General features: G+C 41.3%; 1 protein-coding gene across 4 annotated transcripts; it reads left to right on the top strand.

Moving 5' to 3' along the window:
* Positions 1-780: 780 nt before the first annotated feature.
* Positions 781-17,195, top strand: LOC109869886 (uncharacterized). Of its 4 annotated transcripts, XR_004205518.1 has the most exons (13): positions 781-1,194; positions 3,657-3,699; positions 4,386-4,588; positions 4,874-4,955; positions 5,300-5,584; positions 7,884-8,092; positions 10,238-10,273; positions 10,735-10,815; positions 11,184-11,297; positions 12,279-12,323; positions 14,619-14,738; positions 14,866-15,517; positions 15,731-17,195. XR_004205518.1 is itself a non-coding variant. In XM_031805255.1 (12 exons), the coding sequence occupies exons 2-12, from the start codon at positions 3,657-3,659 to the stop codon at positions 14,983-14,985; spliced, it is 1,338 nt and encodes a 445-aa protein (XP_031661115.1). In that variant the 5' UTR covers positions 781-1,194; the 3' UTR covers positions 14,986-17,195. The 4 variants fall into 4 exon arrangements, 2 of the variants coding, with proteins under 2 accessions (XP_031661115.1, XP_031661116.1); XM_031805255.1 differs by having other exon boundaries at positions 14,866-17,195; XR_004205519.1 differs by lacking the exon at positions 12,279-12,323 and having other exon boundaries at positions 784-1,194.
* Positions 17,196-18,675: the final 1,480 nt, after the last annotated feature.

Genomic DNA, 18,675 nt, shown 5'->3' with positions numbered 1-18,675 from the left:
CATATTTCCACATCCTATTTTTTAACATCAAGGGGTATAAAATGTATTAGAATTCTGATAGACTTTGGTTTTTAATGTAAAGAAAGAATTTAATCGTATTATTATATGTAGTAGAAAGTGATGGGTTGGAAGAAGCCTACATAACCAACCCATAAAGTAAAATTTAACATCCATATATGGCCAGCTATGTAAACTTTAACATTGATTTATCCTGCAATAGATGTCGTTCAATTGGTGACATACATTTTTTTCTAAAAGTAACTGAATGTTACGTTACTGAGTATGGATAATCCCAAAGTTACTTTACTGACTACAATTTTGGACAGGTAACTAGTAACTGTAATGGATTACATTTAGAAATGAACCTACCCAACCCTGGTTAATTGTTACATGATTAATTTAACCGGGTAACAATTAAACATTGTTATTTATCTAATTAACTAACTGTCATCAGATTAATGAAAGTGGAGTCATGACATAAATTACAAATTAGTGGCTAATATGTGTACCCTACAATAAAGTGTAACCGAACACATCACTCTGGAGTCAGATGTTAACAGTGTACTGAGGTATCAGTGACAGCCATAGAGTGAGTGCAATTGGCTTAGCCCAGTTGTCAGGGGGAGAGAGAAAAATAGGGGATGTTTTTTTTGCGAAAATTATGATTGTAGTTTTTTATTCTTTGGGGGGTTAACAATTGTGTGGGTAGTTCAAGTAGTTAGCAACAATGCTACATGGCAAAACAAGTAATTAGCTAATGAAAATACTATGGAGATTTGAATTTAGTTAAACTACCACCTAGCTTCTGTGGATCTATTGCATGATAAAGACGAATAGCTTAACATTATAGCACATAAAACCAATTAATTTAACACCAATGTGCAGCGGTGTGGTTTAAAAAAACAGTAATATATAATACTGCCTAGACCAGTTACTACCCCACTATATAACCTACTGGCAGCGCAGTCGCTTCAAAACAGTGGATTGTCATCTAGGGTTTATAGTTTCGTTGGTCGGATAAGAAGTGCTTTGAAAACCGCTTCGCAGCATCAGAGCTCCGGCATCAATCGTACACTTGGCCTACTACTTACTATCCGCTGCCTATCGAGTCACCGCGTGACGCTCTCCCGTCATAGATACATTGTTACGAGGAGAAAAACAGGGAAATAATCAACTACATTCTTTCCTATCAAGGTATGTAGCCTATAGGCCTACTACATATCGTCTGCATGCACAATCAGAATGTTTGTGCGATGGCCATGTTCATGGCTCATTATTCGATTTTTCATTGCAGCTGTCTGCTTTCTCCATGCAGCAGTAGCGGCTTTTAGTTTTATTTGGTCCATTTTTTTTTTGCAACACAGGCGAACAATAAACTCTCCTCCTTTGATCATTTTTTTTGTTTCATTACCTCGGTTAGTGATGTTTGTTATTTTTGTCGCATGGTGATTTGTGGTCTGGGCGCTTGCGTGCGAGCCTCTGCCTAGCAAGGAGAGGAGAGAGGTGGTTGTGGGTGTTCTGTCTAGCAAGGAGAGGAGAGAGATGGTTGTGGGTGTGTGCGATTATATACCGTATGCGTGTGCATATTATTTTGTGTTGGGATTGCTTTCTACCCGTTGCACCGAGTCACACAGAATCCTATTTTATCTACCCCTAACATCATGTTTAGCTTTTCATTACTGAAAAGATCATCATATAGTAGATGTTCTTATTTTATATAAATCGTCTCGATATGGTTCATCCTTGTTTGTTTTGTTTGTTATTGTTTTTTTCCCCGAGAGTTATTGTCGTCGTTCTCCCCTTCCCAAATGAAAGGCGCGGCACCCTCCGTAGATTTTACGGGCCCACGTGAACCGCTAGCTCTCTGGAGAGATAGCCGTTAGGCTCCTCACTGTAGCCTGATATTCTGTGGATCCTCAACAGGTTGAAGCCCAATGTTTCATATAGGCTTATCAGGCGCGAGAGATACCAAAGAATAGCTGTATGTATGGCTTTAAAATAATAATACAAATAAATACATAGTAATAATTGTTTAAAAAAAATATATATAACGTTGTAAATTGCATGGGCTGTTGTGGCCCTGTAGGCCTATTGTAGAATTTTATGTAATCATGGAAATTATGTTTGTTTCATTATCTCTAATCATTATCTCTAATCGGTGCGGCAGGTAGCCTAGTGGTTAAAGCGTTGGGCCAGTAACCGAAAGGTTGCTGGATCGAAATCCCGAGCTGACATGGTAAAAATCTGTCTTTATGGCAGTTATAACAAGGCAGTTAACCCACTGTTCCTCGGCCGTCATTGTACATCAGAATTTGTTCTTAACTGACTTGCCTAGTTAAATAACAAATCTCAATTGCATGTAACATTGAATGGCGGGCCTTGTGTGAGAATTATTAAACGATTGTTGTGGCCCACACATTTATGAAACGCGCACGACCCCACACCGCCCTTGACTTGACGGATGCGCTCCAAATTCAAAAGGATGCGGATCGCGTGCGCGCAAGGTGGTTGTGTGAGAGAAAGGACCACCATACACAGTACAATAACATGAATGGTTGTAAAGTCTGGTCTGAGACAGTGGAGGGGAGGTAGTTGTTTGACTGGCCAACGTTAACCAGGTAGCCGAACTCCTGGACCTATGGGCCCTGGTCAAATGTAGTGCACTGCACTGTATACTATTTTGTAAACTTACGTTTTAATTTAGAAAATAAAGACAAATGACATGGACAAAATGATTGCCACCTGGAGCACTTTGGCCAAGATAACTGCAGTCAAATGCTTATTGTTGCCATTGATGAGCTTGCTTCACCTTTCTACTGGTAATTTGTCCCACTCTTAAGCAGCAAACTGCTTGAATTCTTCCATGTTTGAGGGCTGCCCTGCTGTTTTCAGATCTTGCCATAGGTTTTGAATGTGATTCAGATCTGAACTAGACGCTGGCCTCTCCAGAACAGTCCAGTGTTTCATCTTGTACCATTCCTGGTTGCTCTTTTTTGTCATGTGTTTGGTTGGGGTCATTGTCCTGCTGGACCCACAACGTTCAATGGAGACCCAGTTTTCGGACACTGTGTTGAACATTGGAGTCCAAAACACCTGATGATCTGCTGAATTCATGATGACATAGCTGTGGTATATTGATTGGCCATATACCACAAACCCCTGAGGTGCCTTGTTGCTATTATAAACTGGTTGCCAACATAATTAGAGCAGAAAAACACATGTTTTTTCATACCCTTGGTTTACGGTCTGATGTACCCAGGCTGTCAGCCAAAAGCATTCAGGGCTCGAACAACCCAGTTTATAAAGTTGTTTATAAAATATATTTTATTAACTGGGTAGTTCGAGCCCCGAATGCTGATTGACTCTTTTAATTACGTTTATAACCAGTTCATAATAGCAATAAGTCACCTCGGGAGGTTTGTAGTATATTGCCAATATACCACGGCTAAGGGCTGTATGTTGCACATGTTCAAGGTCCCCAGTACCAGAGGCAGCAAACAACCCCAGAGCATGTTCTTTTCACAGAATTCTTCATTTGGTCGTTCTTTATTGATTCATCATCAGTCTGTGTTATAGCCCCCACAACGACCCGTTCACACTATAATTCATTATATTTCTGGTAATTTGTTCACAAAAAATCTCTATTTCCCACGCAGATGATGTGGAGTCTGTGGATCCTGTTGGGAACTCTCGGTGTGGGTGAGTCATTTATTTTCCATAATTTAAAATGTTTTATTTTTGAAGTACAAAATGTGGTACAAGTTTCGAACCTAAAGACGTATGTGGAAGTTTTAGCTTACTGTATTAGCTCTTTTACATTCCAATGAAATGTCATCCCGAAACCACGTCGATGAACAAATTCCTTTAGCAATAAAGCCCGAGGGGGTATGGTACATAGCCAAGGAGGAGGTCTGTTGACATTTCAAGATGAATAGGCTGCAATGTTAAAAGGTAAACTACTGTGTACAATAAGGCCTAACCTACACCATTATTGTACCTGTTAACTTTCACCTCACATTCGGCATTAGTCAGCAGCAAAGGGCTCATAGGGTCTGTATAATGCACTACTTTTATCCAGGGTCCATATTGGAAACAGCTGTAGAGAAAATACATAATTAAAAGGGTTTCAATTTACAGTGTTTTAATCCTGTCTTTCTCACTCCATCTCTCTCTGCCTCCCTATCTCCCCACCATCTCTCTCTGCCTCCCTATCTCCCCACCATCTCTCTCTGCCTCCCTATCTCCCCACCATCTCTCTCTGCCTCCCTATCTCCCCACCATCTCTCTCTGCCTCCCTATCTCCCCACCATCTCTCTCTGCCTCCCTATCTCCCCACCATCTCTCTCTGCCTCCCTATCTCCCCACCATCTCTCTCTGTCTCTCAGATGGCTATGCGATGCACGACCTGCACGAGCGTCTGTCCCACGGGCGTCAGCTGAAGATCTACCTCCCGAAGAGCTCTTCAAAGCTGGAGTTCACCCCTGCTGCAGAGCCCGCAAAGACCTACCTGTACTGGGACCATGGTGCCCGGACCAACAAGGGACGGGTGTCTGGGACAGGGACTGACAGGCGCTGGTATCTGGACAAGGTGACTGACTGACTCTTCAATTGTCCAAGTCAAATCTTCCCAAGGAGACAATAAAGTATATCATATCATACCACCAGACGTTCAATTGAGGGGGGGGGGGGGGGAGAGGGAGATGGTGTCCGCCTCTTAACAAAAAGGTCCACTTGATTTTGACCATTAGTAATACATTTACACCACCTCCGCTAATGTGATTACCATCCTCTATCTATCTCTTTAATGTAATTGTATTGTTTTTATTGTGAAGCAATTTTAAATGCACTTAGATTTAATCTTTGCCCTCTGAAGGTGACGTACGAGGACCAGGGAACCTACGTCCAGAGAGACCACTGGAACAAGGAGATCTCCTCACTCAAAGTGGCCGTGAACAGTGAGTGCAGGAGGGGGTGGTGGGGAGTATTTTTTTGTTGCATGTTATTGAAATATTGTCCTTTGTTGTCAGTTCGTGTACAGATCCTTCTTGCCTTTTTGTCTCTCCCTTTCTCTCGCTCTCACTCTTGCTTGCTCCTTCACTCTTTCTCTCTCTTTCCACCTACTCGATCTCACCCACCCCCCTCTCTCTTCTCTCATGTACTACCCCTCTCTTTCTTTCACTCTATTACTCTAATGCTAATTTCCCTCCTTACTCTCACCCCTTCATGTGCCTGCCCCATCTCTGTTTCCAACTACTCTCTCACCCGTAACACGTTCTCACACCTTTTCTCGCCCCACCAGCCAGGCATGAGTACCCGAAGTGCGTGGCGGGCGAGGACCTCTACATCTCATTGGAGGGCATTGACCTAGCCGACGCCCAACTCTCCTTCTCTGGCGCCGACGCCAATGTCACCCTGGTGCATGATGGGGCCGTGGTCGCCCAGGACCACCCGGACTACTGGAACCGGGTCAAGACCTACTCCACCAAGATCACCATCGAGAACGTCAACACCACGGACGTGGGTTACTACACGCTGAGGGACAGGAGAGACAGGGTGGTCTCCATCATCAGGATGGAACTCACAGGTGGGGATGTGTGTGGGGGGCGTGTGTAAGGGGAGTGTGTGTGTGTGTTTTTGCTGTGTCACCATGCGTTGTTAGTTGCTCCAAACCTTGGTCTGCATATATGCTGGCTGTTTCCCAAATGGCCTAGCCCCACATACCTAACCTCAACCCTGCCTGGGAGCAGCAACAGTAGGGTGTGTGTATATATGGTTCTCATCATAGACATAGAAAGGATTATATTCTAGAATATAAATTGTGCTATTTACAGTGAGCTCCAAAAGTATTGCGATAGTGACACATTTTCTGTTGTTCTGGCTCTGTATTCCAGCACTTTGGATTTGAAATGATACAACGATGAAACTTCTATATTAATGTGGATGCTACCATGATTACGGATAGTTCTGAATGAATTATTGGCATTGTTAGTTGCTCCAAACCTTGGTCTGCATATACGCTGGATATGTCCCAAATGGCACCCTATTTCCTCTAAAGAGCCCTATGGGCCATGATCAAAAGGAGTGCACTAAATATGCAAAAGGGTGCCATTTGGTCTCCACAGACACTGGCTGGCTTTAAGTGGCTATCCAAGTATCTTATTACCCTGTCAATGGTCTTCACCACTCAGACTGCAATATGTGTCCCAAATGGCACCCTATTCCCTATTAAGTGCACTACTGGTCAAATGTAATGCTTACATAGGTAATTGTGTTACATTTGGGACACATTCCATGAGTGTACAAACTGAAATAGAGGGAATCCATTCTGGAATTGACTCAACTACTGTGTCCATTCACAGGAATAAGAATTCCATAGAATTGCCATCTTCACTCCTTCTGCCCACCAGCAGGCCTCCAAATGTTTTCAATATTCCATCTGCTGACTTCCAGGGAAGGGATAGGCCAAAGGGCAGGGGTTTATTTGTTATTATGAACTGGGTAGTTAGAGCCCTGAATACATTTGAGTCATTTAGCAGACGCTCTTATCCAGAGCGACTTACAGTAGTGAGTACATTCATATTCATACTTTTCCGTACTGGTCCCCCATGGGAATCAAACCCACAAACCTGACGTGGCAAGCGCCATGCTGTACCAACTGAGCCATACAGGATAGGCTGAAATGCCTGGTATAATTAAGCAATAAGGCACAAGGAGGTGTGGTATAGGCCAATATACCACGGCTAAGGGCTGTATCTAGGCACTCCGTATTGCGTTGTGCGTAAGAACAGCCCTTAGCCATGGTATATTGGCCATATACCACACCTCCTCTGGCCTTATTGCTTAATTATAGTAGGTCTGCTCTGCATACAAAAAGGATAGCAAAGAGCTGAATTCATTCTGACTGAGCACTCCTATTCTCCTGTTATGCTTGTTTACGCTGCCATCACTTTTCACTTCGTCTGCGTCCCTATGGGCCCTGAACGGTATACTACGAAGCAGGACCAATGAGCGTGATTTAATTGGAAACTTTTCTTCAACAATGTGCATATAAAGAGTCATGTATTTATGTATTGCTCAGTTTAATCTCAATATGTTTTGCTGGTCATGTAAGAAAACCATGCATACATCAGAAACATGCCATGAGGTACATATGGAATTCCAACCTATTTTAACTACCCTACAACCCTACACTCTTCGAAAAAAAATTGCTATCTAGAACCTAAAACGGTTCTTTGGCTGTCCCCATAGGAGAACCCTTTGAAGAACCTTTTTTGTTTGCAGGTAAGAAGCCTTTTGGGTTCCATGTAAAAATCCTTTCCACAGAGGATTCTACACGGAACCCGAAGAGTTCTAACTGGAACCAAAAATGGTTCTCCTATGAGGACAGCTGAAGAAGCCTTTTGGAACCAGAGTGGTTGTTTCTGATAAGGAACCTACACACACTTCAAATGGCCACCAGACTCACTTCTACTGGTCTCTACTGTGTTTCTGTCCTTTTATCTATATTTGACTAGGCAAGTCAGTTAAGAACTAATTCTTATTTACAATGACAGCCTTGTTCAGAACAACAGATTTTTAGCTTGTCAGCTCGGGGATTCGACCTAGCAACCGTTAGGTTACTGGCCCAACGCTCTAACCACTAGGTTACCTGCCTCCCCCAAGCATGTACTAAGCATAGTCTTCTAATAAACATGCGCTTTGTGTCCTTTGCGCTAAATTATCACGGTCTGTATTTTTAGTTGTATGCTTTTGGGGCTATTTGAGAAAGACCTCATAGGCACCTACAGTAACTGACTCTCTGAACTCTTTCTCTGTCCTCCTCCCTCTCCTGCCTTCCTACTCTAATTTCCTCCCACCTTCCTCCCTTCTCTCTCCCCCTCCAGACCACCATGACTATGAAGCGGCTAACCCCCTCATGGCCCTTCTCCTCCTGCTGGGGATCCCCGCAGGTATCTGCTGCTGTTGCCAGAAGAAGATCTTCAAGAAGAAAGCCCCCCACCCCACAGCCGTCCTCCAGGGGACCCCCGAGACTCTGCACCCTCCTCCCGGCTACAATATCCCTGGAGGGGTGTCCCCTGGACCTGGTGGGCCGGTAAGGGGTAGTTTGATGGTGGCTTGGCGAAATACCAAATGGCATCCTATTCCCTATTTAGTGCACTACTTTTGACCAAGCACCCCATAGGGCTCTAGTCAAAAGTAGTACACTATGTAGGGAATAGTGCCAAATGTTACCCTATTCCCTATATACTGTAGTGCGCTGACCATGGCTGATGGTACCCTATTCCCTATTTAGTGGGCTCTGGTCAAAAGTACTGCACCGATGGGCTCTGGTCAAAAGTAGTTCACTTTATAGGGAATATGGCGTCGTTTGGGACACAACCCTTGTTATATACCCCTTTAGAAAGTATTCATACCCGTTGACTTTTGTTGTGTTACAGCCGGAATTCCAAATGGATTGAATATTTTTTTTTTCTCTCACCCATCTACACACAATACCCCATAATGGCAAAGTGAAAACATGTTTTTAGACATTTTTCCACATTTATTGAAAATGAAATACAAAAATATCTCATTTACATATTGTGGTATTCACACCCCTGAGTCAATACATGTTAGAATCTCTTTTGGCTGTGATTAGAGCTGTGAGTCTTTCTGGGTAAGTCTAAGATCTTTACACACCTGGATTGTACAATATTACCATATTATTATTTTTTAAATTCTTCAAGCTCTGTCAAGTTGGCTGTTGGTCATTGCTAGACAGCCATAGATCAGCCAAGTCTTGCCATAGATTTTCAAGTTAACTGTAACTCTGCCATTAAGGAACATTCAATGTCGTCTTCGTAAACATCTCCAGTGTAGATTTGGCCTTGTGTTTTAGGTTATTGTCCTGCTGAAAGGTGAATTCATCTCCCAGTGTCTGTTGGAAAGCAGACTGAACCAGGTTTTCCTCGAGGATTTTGCCTGTGCTTAGCTCCATTCCGTTGAAGAAAATGGGTGTATTGATACTCCATCCAAAGTGTAATTAATAATTTCACCATGCTCAAAGGGACATTTTCCTTATATATTTTTTTTAACCTTTATTTAACTAGGCAAGTCAGTTAAGAACAAATTCTTATTTTCAATGAAGACCTAGGAACAGTGGGTTAACTGCCTTGTTCAGGGGCAGAACGACAGATTTTGCACCTTATCAGCTCGGGGAGTCGATCTTGCAACCTTTTGGTTACTTGTCCAACGTTCTAACCACTAGGCTACGCTGCCGCCCCAGCGTACATTCATGTATGTTTTTTATTTTTTTTTACCCATCTACCAATAGGTGCCCTACCTTGCGAGGCATTGGAAAACTTCCCTGGTCTTTGTGGTGGAATATGAGTTTGAAATTCACTGATTGAATGAGGAACCTTAACAGATAATTGTAGGTGTGGGGTACAGAGATGAGGTAGTCATTTAAAAAGTATGTGGAACACAATTATTGCACACAGGGTCCATGCAATTTATTATTTGACTTGTTAAGCACATTTGAACTCTTTAACTTATTTCGGCTTGTCATAACAAATGGGTTGAATACATTTTTTATTAATTTGTAAAAATGCCTAAAAACATAATACCATTTTGACATGTAGGCCAGTGACACACAATCTCAATTTAATCCATCTTAAATTCAGGCTGTAACACAACAAAATGTGGAAAAGGTCAAGGGGTGTGAATACTTTCTGAATGCACTGTACATAATACTACATGCCATGTAGTACCCACTTTGGTCACACTTTATGGTCATAACCATGTCATAATATGTCATAACAACTGACGTAATGTGTCATAACACATTATAATAAGGTCATAACACTGTCATGTATGGAACACTGTTTGTATGTCATGATACATATATTTAGACTTGTTGTGACATATACTGCGTTATTTTATGGCTGGTTATGACACCTACATAAGAGTGTCAAAACCTACCACACAAGACAAAACATTCCATTACACCATAGCCTACATGTCAACAGTATGTTTGTGATATATACATATATATTATTTTTAATTGACCATATTAAATTATCATTGTTCTTGCGCACACATGAATGATGACTAGGATGAATACAGTAGCAGATTTCAGGAGCAGGACAAGATTCTCTTTTTGACTGAACACTAATTGATATAAGGGCATGTACGTGATAGGCCTCTCTGGCTGATATGATTATGATGTCATAATGTGTTTTTGTTGTGTTTGTTGCAGGTGTTTTATCATGGCCCAGGCCCAGATCCTAACATGGTACGTGATGCATTTATTATTACTCAATTAACTACACTGTGGTGTGTGTGTGTGGTTGGTTATCGGCTTTGTGTCACTGATCTGAACGACAAGCAATAATGCCTTCCGTATGTACAGTATATCATTTTCTTATTTCCGTCTTAGTCATGTCATGAGCACTGTGCGTGTATTGGAGTAGAAGTCCCTATGTCTATCTGTGGGTATCCATGTACAGTATCTGTGTATGTTCAGGTTGTGTATGAGTATATACTGTCATGGATATATAGTCTAAGCAGGGATGGAAATTAAGCTAGCACGAGTCTAGTACTTTTCAGACTGGGCTAATAGTAAATAGGCCAAACATTGCATGGCACAGATTTGGACCCCAAATCGTTAAATTCCATCCCTGAATATGATTATATAAAAGTATATTTCAGTCCCTCTGTCTAACTGTAGGAACTGTGGTGCTCCTCCATGTACAGGGAGGTTACCCCCAGGTCTACTCTCCCCCCAACCCTGGGATGCCTGGCCAGCCTCAGTGGACTGGACCCCCATTCCAACCAGTGAGTCAATCCATTCATCTCTCCTTCACGCCTTCTCTCTCTCCATCTGTTCATTTGATCACTTAGCAGCACAACTGTAAGGTCTGAAAACAAAGGAGCTGGGGAGAAAATGTCTGGCCTCATGGCACCTCATTCCCTTTATAGTGTGCTACTTTTGACCAGGGCCCATAGTGTGCTATTTGTGACACATCCACTCTCTGTACAGGAGGATTGGGGCTCAGTTAGGGGCTGTGACGCTACACTAACCTTCTAGGAATAAGGTTCTGTCTGTCCCAGTTGATTAATACTCTCAATTGGCCAATCTTCATCAACAAGCAATATTCCTCTGTGTGTGTGAGACGGTGTTCTTTTGCTGCGTTTTGTTTCAGGGGTTCAACCCAGGCTACCACCCACAGGACCCTATGTACCCCCCCGCCCAGCCCCTGCAGTGGAACGGCCCGCCGCCCAACCAGCCACAGTATAACCCTGGTGCTCCTCCTATGGTATGTCTCTCTACTCTACCATACGCTCTTCTATTATATTATTCTCCTCTACTCTGTTCTATTCTACTCTAATCTGTTCTAGTCTACTCTGTTCTATTCTACTATACTATATTCTATTGTACCATTCTACTCTGTTATATTCTACACTAATCTTTTCTACTCTACTCTGTTATATTCTACTCTACCGTGCTATATTCTATTCCACTCTACTGTGTTATATTCTACTCTACCCTGTTCTATTCTACCCTACTATATTCTATTCTACTATTCTACTCTGTTCTATTCTACTATTCTACTCTGTTCTAGTCTTCTACTCTACTCTGTTCTATTCTATTCTACTCTACTCTGTTCTATTCTATTCTACTCTACTCTGTTCTATTCTACTCTACTCTGTTCTATTCTACTCTGTTCTATTCTACTCTACTCTGTTCTATTCTACTCTACTCTACTCTATTCTACTCTACTCTGTTCTATTCTACTCTACTCTACTCTGTTCTATTCTACTCTACTCTGTTCTATTCTACTCTACTCTGTTCTATTCTACTCTGTTCTATTCTACTCTACTCTGTTCTATTCTACTCTACTCTGTTCTATTCTACTCTACTCTGTTCTATTCTACTCTACTCTACCCTGTTCTATTCTACTCTACTCTACCCTGTTCTATTCTACTCTACTCTGTTCTATTCTACTCTGTTCTATTCTAATCTACTCTGTTCTATTCTACTCTACTCTGTTCTATTCTACTCTACTCTGTTCTATTCTACTCTACTCTGTTCTATTCTACTCTACCCTGTTCTATTCTACTCTACTCTGTTCTATTCTACTCTACTCTACTCTACTCTACACTAATATATTCTCTTCTACTCTACTCTGTTCTATTCTACCATATTTGGTTATATTATTGAAAACTCTACTCAGCCTCTACTCCTATTCCCTCTATTCTACAATCTATCTCACGCTGCCTTCCTTCTGACCCCTAAGTGGAGTGGGCCGCCTAACCAGTATCAGTATCCCATGGCTCCGATGGTATATATCTACTCTACTTAACCATAGTCTAGTGTCTCTTCCCAGTCCTCCCCATCACCCTTGTCCTCTGTGTCAACAGATGTCAAATCTTAATTTGACTCCATTCGTCGCTGGAGGAAAATAATCCAGCAGTAGGTTTTGAATATCTGAATAAATATTTAGAATCGCCACCAGGGGGCAGCTGGAAGCGGTGTTTGTGAGCAATGCACACCGTACCTACATTGTACCTTATGTAGGCTACGTACAGGCTACATGGCATCTCATGTGAATTATAATACATTTACATATTTGTAGGGGGTAGATGTATTTTTAGTTAGGGAAAATCTTTTTTCAGATGAATTGTTTTATTATATGTTGAAGGCAAGCAATAGGCAGAATAAATTATACATTTCCTCAGTGTCTGTGTGGTCCAGAGGTCACAGCCACTGACCATAGCACACCAATGCCAGAGTCGGAATGGGTTTGAATCCGGCCCACTGCATATGGATGAATGTCTAATTTTGACACAATAACTCCGCGAGGTGACAAGGTTAAAGCAGAAACAATTGAAAGGTTAACAGTTTAGACATTCATTCTGAGTGGTTATGGTTGCGGCTATGGTTGGGGAAAGGCTTAAAACAACAAAATAAATGGAAAACTACGCACCTATGTTTCATCAGTATTTACAGTATTCTTCGTGCCTGTGAAAGTATAGTGAACTGTCGTAGTGCAGTGGTCTAAGCAGCATGCTCCAACTCTGAACCTCATGAGTTTGTGCCCAGTGCTGGGTGAGATAGTGACCAGCCTGATCCTACATTAGGCCCACAAGTGAATTGCATTTATTTCAATAAGTAAAGCAAATAGTCTAATCATTTACATATTATAGAAAAGTGTCTCAGCTCAACAAAATCATCTTTGGATAGGCTCAAATGCCTAAACATCTTGACAGCTTTACGAAGTTAAATATTAAAGCCACATAATACAGGCTTTCAAACCACACCAAAGACCAGAACTATACTGACAAATTATACATAGCTTAACTATAAAACGTGGACGGGAGGGCGAACATACGGTAGGTAGTCTTACATCTGTCAATCAACTGATGGCCCAAATCAGCTGATCAACTCAGCCAGGGAAACACAGAAGCCTGTTATCAGTTCTCACTCCTTTCATTATGTGATAATGAATAGGCCAATGGGTAGTCTACAGAATGTAGCCTATTGGAATATAATCCTATTGCAACCATCAATGGCACTAGATTATCACCAGCTGATGTCTTGTTATATCATCAATATGCGCTAAATTCCCCCCCGCACAGCTGATCTCAATTGCAACCATTAGTAGTCACCTCATTACTGCTCCCTAAAAGATCGGTGGTCCTTAGTCCTGCTTGCAATCAAAGTCTTTCAAGATATGTTTGCCCTCTGGTTGCTATTGTAATCGAAACAATTTAGTTATTTTTGAACAGACTAAGGGCGATGTATCTATTTAACGAGCATTCCGTGCGATAAAAATAAAGTATTTCATAGTTTACCACGGCAAATCTACTGTGGCATTTTACCCCACACTTTTTGTATGAACGGAAAACTAATGTTGGTGTAGCCGACTGCTATTATTTTATTTGTTTCCTATTTAGGTTATCCAAAAGTGTCTGGTATGGTCATTTCTTATCACGATCGACTGTCCTTGAAATGTGTAAATAAATCAAGTCAATCGGGGGGATTGAGTTCTTTGTGCCATCAGAGTGTGGGCCGGGAATCAAACCCAAGCCGACACCATAGACATTTATGTACACACTGAAGAAAGCAGCCCTAACCGTTAGACCACTCCAGGGCACAATTAAAAATGTTGACCTGATAAACTTGACACTTGTACGTCGTCGCCAAGTGGAGACCAATATCTATCTTGTGTTATTAGGCTATATAAAAACGACAGATGTTGATGTGTATGGCTTAATTTCAGATACATTTTGTACATTTGAATGTTGCAGTAACAGGGCCTAGGTCTAGCGTTTGAGCGAGAGAGAGAAAATGATTTTGATAGCAAACTCTTGATAGCAAACTCTGATCCCAATGACTGGACTGTCCCCTCATGGAAGAAAAGATTACTGCTCTTTTTTTCAGGGACTGTCGAGGCTCATTCAAATGTTTTGATGCAGCAGGAAAATTCTTAGCGACAAAAGAGTGATCAAGTTAAGAACTGACATCTGTATCTGTCATACGCTGCTCCGGTTTGGATCCTTCTCATCTCAGTGTGTAGTTTGTGTGTGTGTGTGTACATGACCTGTATTTGTGTGACTAATTGTGTGTGTTTCAGGGGTATGCTCCAGTGATGTACAGTGCCATGCCTCCAGGTGAGCCAGTGAAGGAGGAGATAAAGATGGAGAACATGTCTCCTGCTGATCCCCTCCTCGCCCACCCCCCACAACCCCCCCAGGTCAGTCCTCTCTCTCTCTCTCTCTCTGTATTTTTCTTGCTCTCTCTCTCTCCATCTCCGTCCCACAAATACATACTTGCTTACTTTATCGATACATGGTTTTCAACTCTCAACCTTCACTCCTTAGGCGTCATCGCCCTCCGCCCCCGTGCCTGCCTCCGACGTCCTCCACTCCTCGGACGGAGCCTACCAGTTTAACATCGACACAGGAAAGAACACCACCACCAACACCACCAACTTCCTGTAGAACACCACCCAATGGCCCAATCAGGAACGGCCTTTTCAACGTAATGGGGGCTCGTCCCAATACGTCTCAATTGCTTCCTTTCCTCGTCTCCTTTCCTCGTTGCTTTCCCTGTGTGACCACTGATATTAATGGGAGGTACAAACCATGGGGGCTGTTTGCGATTCAATTTAGGGAGGTGGTAAACAAGAGAAGTGCTAATGAATTTACCCACGAAAATGCAGTGATCCATTCTCACAACAACAACAAAAAACAGCTGACATAACTAGGTCCCGAGCTGTGTTTTTATTCACTGTGTTTTCTTTTTACCCCTTTCACATAAACAAACAAAGGTAACAAAATGTAAAAATAGGGTGTTTTGCCTCTGTGTAAATGGGGTATTAGTGAAGGAAAGGAGATAAGGAAAGTCGGTAATTGGAATATGCCCCTATTTCCTGTATAGGGACAGGAAGTGTCCATTAGCTGTGATACAGAGCCTGTCAAAATGGCTGAAACGGACAATGGAAGCATGGGATTGGTGCAAGAATGGCTGAAGGTAGTTACAACCATATTCCCTGTCCATTTATTTTAAATATACTAGGGGGATTGTACGAGTGCACACTTCGGGAGAAGGGTAGAAAAATGGAATGTAGCCAGAGTCTAGGGGCGAGGGTTGAGAAGGCAGTAGAAAAGGTCGGTTATGTTACATTTATTGTTTTAAACGTGTAGCCTTAGATTTTTCTAACTTGTCTTTTTTTAAACTCAACAGTAAAGATGGTATCTATGAAACACTCCAACTGCCAACCATCTCGCAAAAAAACAAACACGATCATTATCCAACCAGAGAACCTACATCACACCCAGTCATGATCCAATCAGATGGTACCAGGAAAACTCATCATCACTCTGGATAGACAAAGCAAAGCTCTCTATAAACAAGTATATACATGTAAATACAATCACAAATGCCTTTATGTTCCAATTTTTAGTTTGTCATTATATGCATGATGGACCATTTTAGTACTTATATGAAACTACTGTCATTTCAACCGGGTATGCAGAGTTAATTAACTGTTTTGGCAGCTTATGATTAAAAACAATTGGGAAGCGGGTGCTATTCTATTAGGCCCAAATAGCCCCCTATTCCATACATAGTTCACTACTTTTGACCCGAGTAAATGTCATTCCTGTGCATCTGTTCTCTTGTATTGTCATCACGTTAGGTTGAACACGGACAGTTTTGTAGCGTCAACAAGGCTAACAGAGGTGTATGAGTTCCACAAGAGCCTATGCAAATCACAAAGTTGGAATAGTTACCACTTTATTACTGTATATAATCAGCCATGTTAATATGAATTATATTAATATTAGTTATGTTAAAATATGTAGTATGTATACATTTTCAAGGAACATTTTAATTTGCGGTGTACAAACTTAACATGATGAACAGCAATGACATTTACGCTAACGGGCGACGAGCATTTCCAGACCATGTGACCTGACCAGATACATTTCCTGGCCTAGTTCTTTGTTCTTATCATTACATCGTCGTTAGTCATCTTTCAACCATTGCAATGTGACACTGCCAAGGAACCAGAGTTGGCATTCTACCTCTCATTCCTTCATCTATGCACATATAGGCTCTACTCCAATATCCACACTATCATACCACTTAGAATGAAGCCATGGATGTGTCCAAAATGGCACCCTATTCTCTATAAAATGTTTTACTTTTGACCAGGGCCCAAGGTTACTCTACCACTGCATTTGTTTTTTGTCGGTTACCAATACCCTCATGAGCTGTAAACAAACTTGCTACTCCAGGGACATATTCATTAGTGTAGACTAGTGAAATGTGTTTCAATGGAATTGTGTCATGTTGTAAAGCGTTTGGAGTTAACAGTTTCCGTTGCAAATGTTTTTGCTAGTTTGCTACGGTGTGCGCAGTGCGCTAATGATTACAACCCAGGCTCCCGATACTCATTTTTTTATTTACATTTTGTTACCTCACTCTTTAGGGATACCACATGAGCTTTTGGAGTAACTTTTAAAGCGATCTTACAGAACGTCCTTTTCTCACTTTGTAACTGTCTAGATGATTTCCAAAGCAATATCATTAGACCTTGTGGAATGTTCCGTTTGTTTTTATTCTATGAATATCGTTAGCATTTATAGTAGAATAGTCTGTAGGACATGCACATATCCACCTCAATAAACATAATACAAAATCCCTGCTCTGCCTGTCCGTTTGTGTGCTTTAAAAACAAGCTAATCACATCTGCAGTTAATTCTGTTATCACACACAAAAGAAACGACTTAGTAACAAAAAAAGGCAAATGCTTTATTATACAAAATGGAACCAAACGATTTATAAACGGAGACATAACAACAGCAAAAACTACTGCTTCTTATTAATTGTACTGCCGTTGACACGATTCAATAAAACAATTGAAAAAGAGTATGGAGACGGAATTATCGAAGCACCATTACACCTCAACTTTCATAAATGTTATCTGGGACTCTGGAGGAGTCCTCTCTCGAGGAGATGAGCTGAAACCAGCAGGCCAGTGGTAAGACTTACAGGTCCAGGTGGTAGAAGAGCAGGATCAGGTATCTTCCTCTGTGGTAGTCAGACTGAGCTGTTTAAACTGTCTGTCAACTACTGCTGTCCCCACCCAGTCTGAAGCAGGCGTAAATACTTGGGGAGGTAAGAGCTGCTGCAACAATTAGCACCACCCATATATCTCTCTATTACTATTCACTCCCTCCTTATGAATAATCTCTCTGTCTCACTCATGTAATCACGTGAGGACTAAAACTACAGTCATGAATGTTTGTTTTTTTCTCATCAGGGAGCCTGTAATCAAACCCACAAATGCTGATGCTTCAGATCCTCAACTAGTCGTTACCATAATTTTCTCACATTGCCATTGACAGTTTTTTCTCAACTAGTCTAAAGAAGGCCAGTTTTATTGCTTCTTTAACCGGAACACCAGTTTTCAGCTGTGCTAACAAAATTGCAAAAGGGTTTTCTAATGATCAATTAGCCTTTTAAAATGATAAACTTGGATTAGCTAACACAACGTGCTTCAGTGTGCTTCAGTGTTGTGATGCAAAAATCCTAGCAAAATGCTTGGCGCATAGAATTTAAAAAGTATTGTCAGATATTATTAATCCTAATCAGACAGGTTTTTTACATGGACGATACATTGGAGATAATATAAGACAAGTACTGGAAACAATAGAATACCATAAAATATTGGGGACACCAGGCCTGGTTTTCATAGCTGATTTTGAAAAGGCTTTTGATAAAGTACGACTGGAGTTTATATATAAATGCCTAGAATATTTACATTTTGGGGAATCTCTTATAAAATGGGTTAAAATGATGTACCCTAGGTGTAAAATAGTAAATAATGGCTACATCTCAGAAAGTTTTAAACTATCTAGAGGAGTAAAACAAAGTTGTCCACTATCGGCATATCTATTTATTATTGCAATCGAAATGTTAGCTGTTAAAATTAGATCAAACAATAATATTAAGGGATTAGAAATTTGTGGCTTAAAAACTAAGGTGTCATTGTACGCTAATGATTCATGCTTTCTTTAATAAACACAATTAGAATCTCTCCACGGCCTCAGAGGATCTAGATACTTTTGCTATCCTCTCTGGATTAAAATCAAATTATGATAAATGATATTATGTATTGGATC

This window comes from Oncorhynchus kisutch, linkage group LG25 (assembly GCF_002021735.2).
Source record: "Oncorhynchus kisutch isolate 150728-3 linkage group LG25, Okis_V2, whole genome shotgun sequence".
Classification (NCBI taxonomy): Eukaryota; Metazoa; Chordata; class Actinopteri; order Salmoniformes; family Salmonidae; genus Oncorhynchus; species Oncorhynchus kisutch.
Note: the sequence above shows the minus strand (reverse complement) of the source record. Positions and strands in the feature narration are given on the sequence as shown.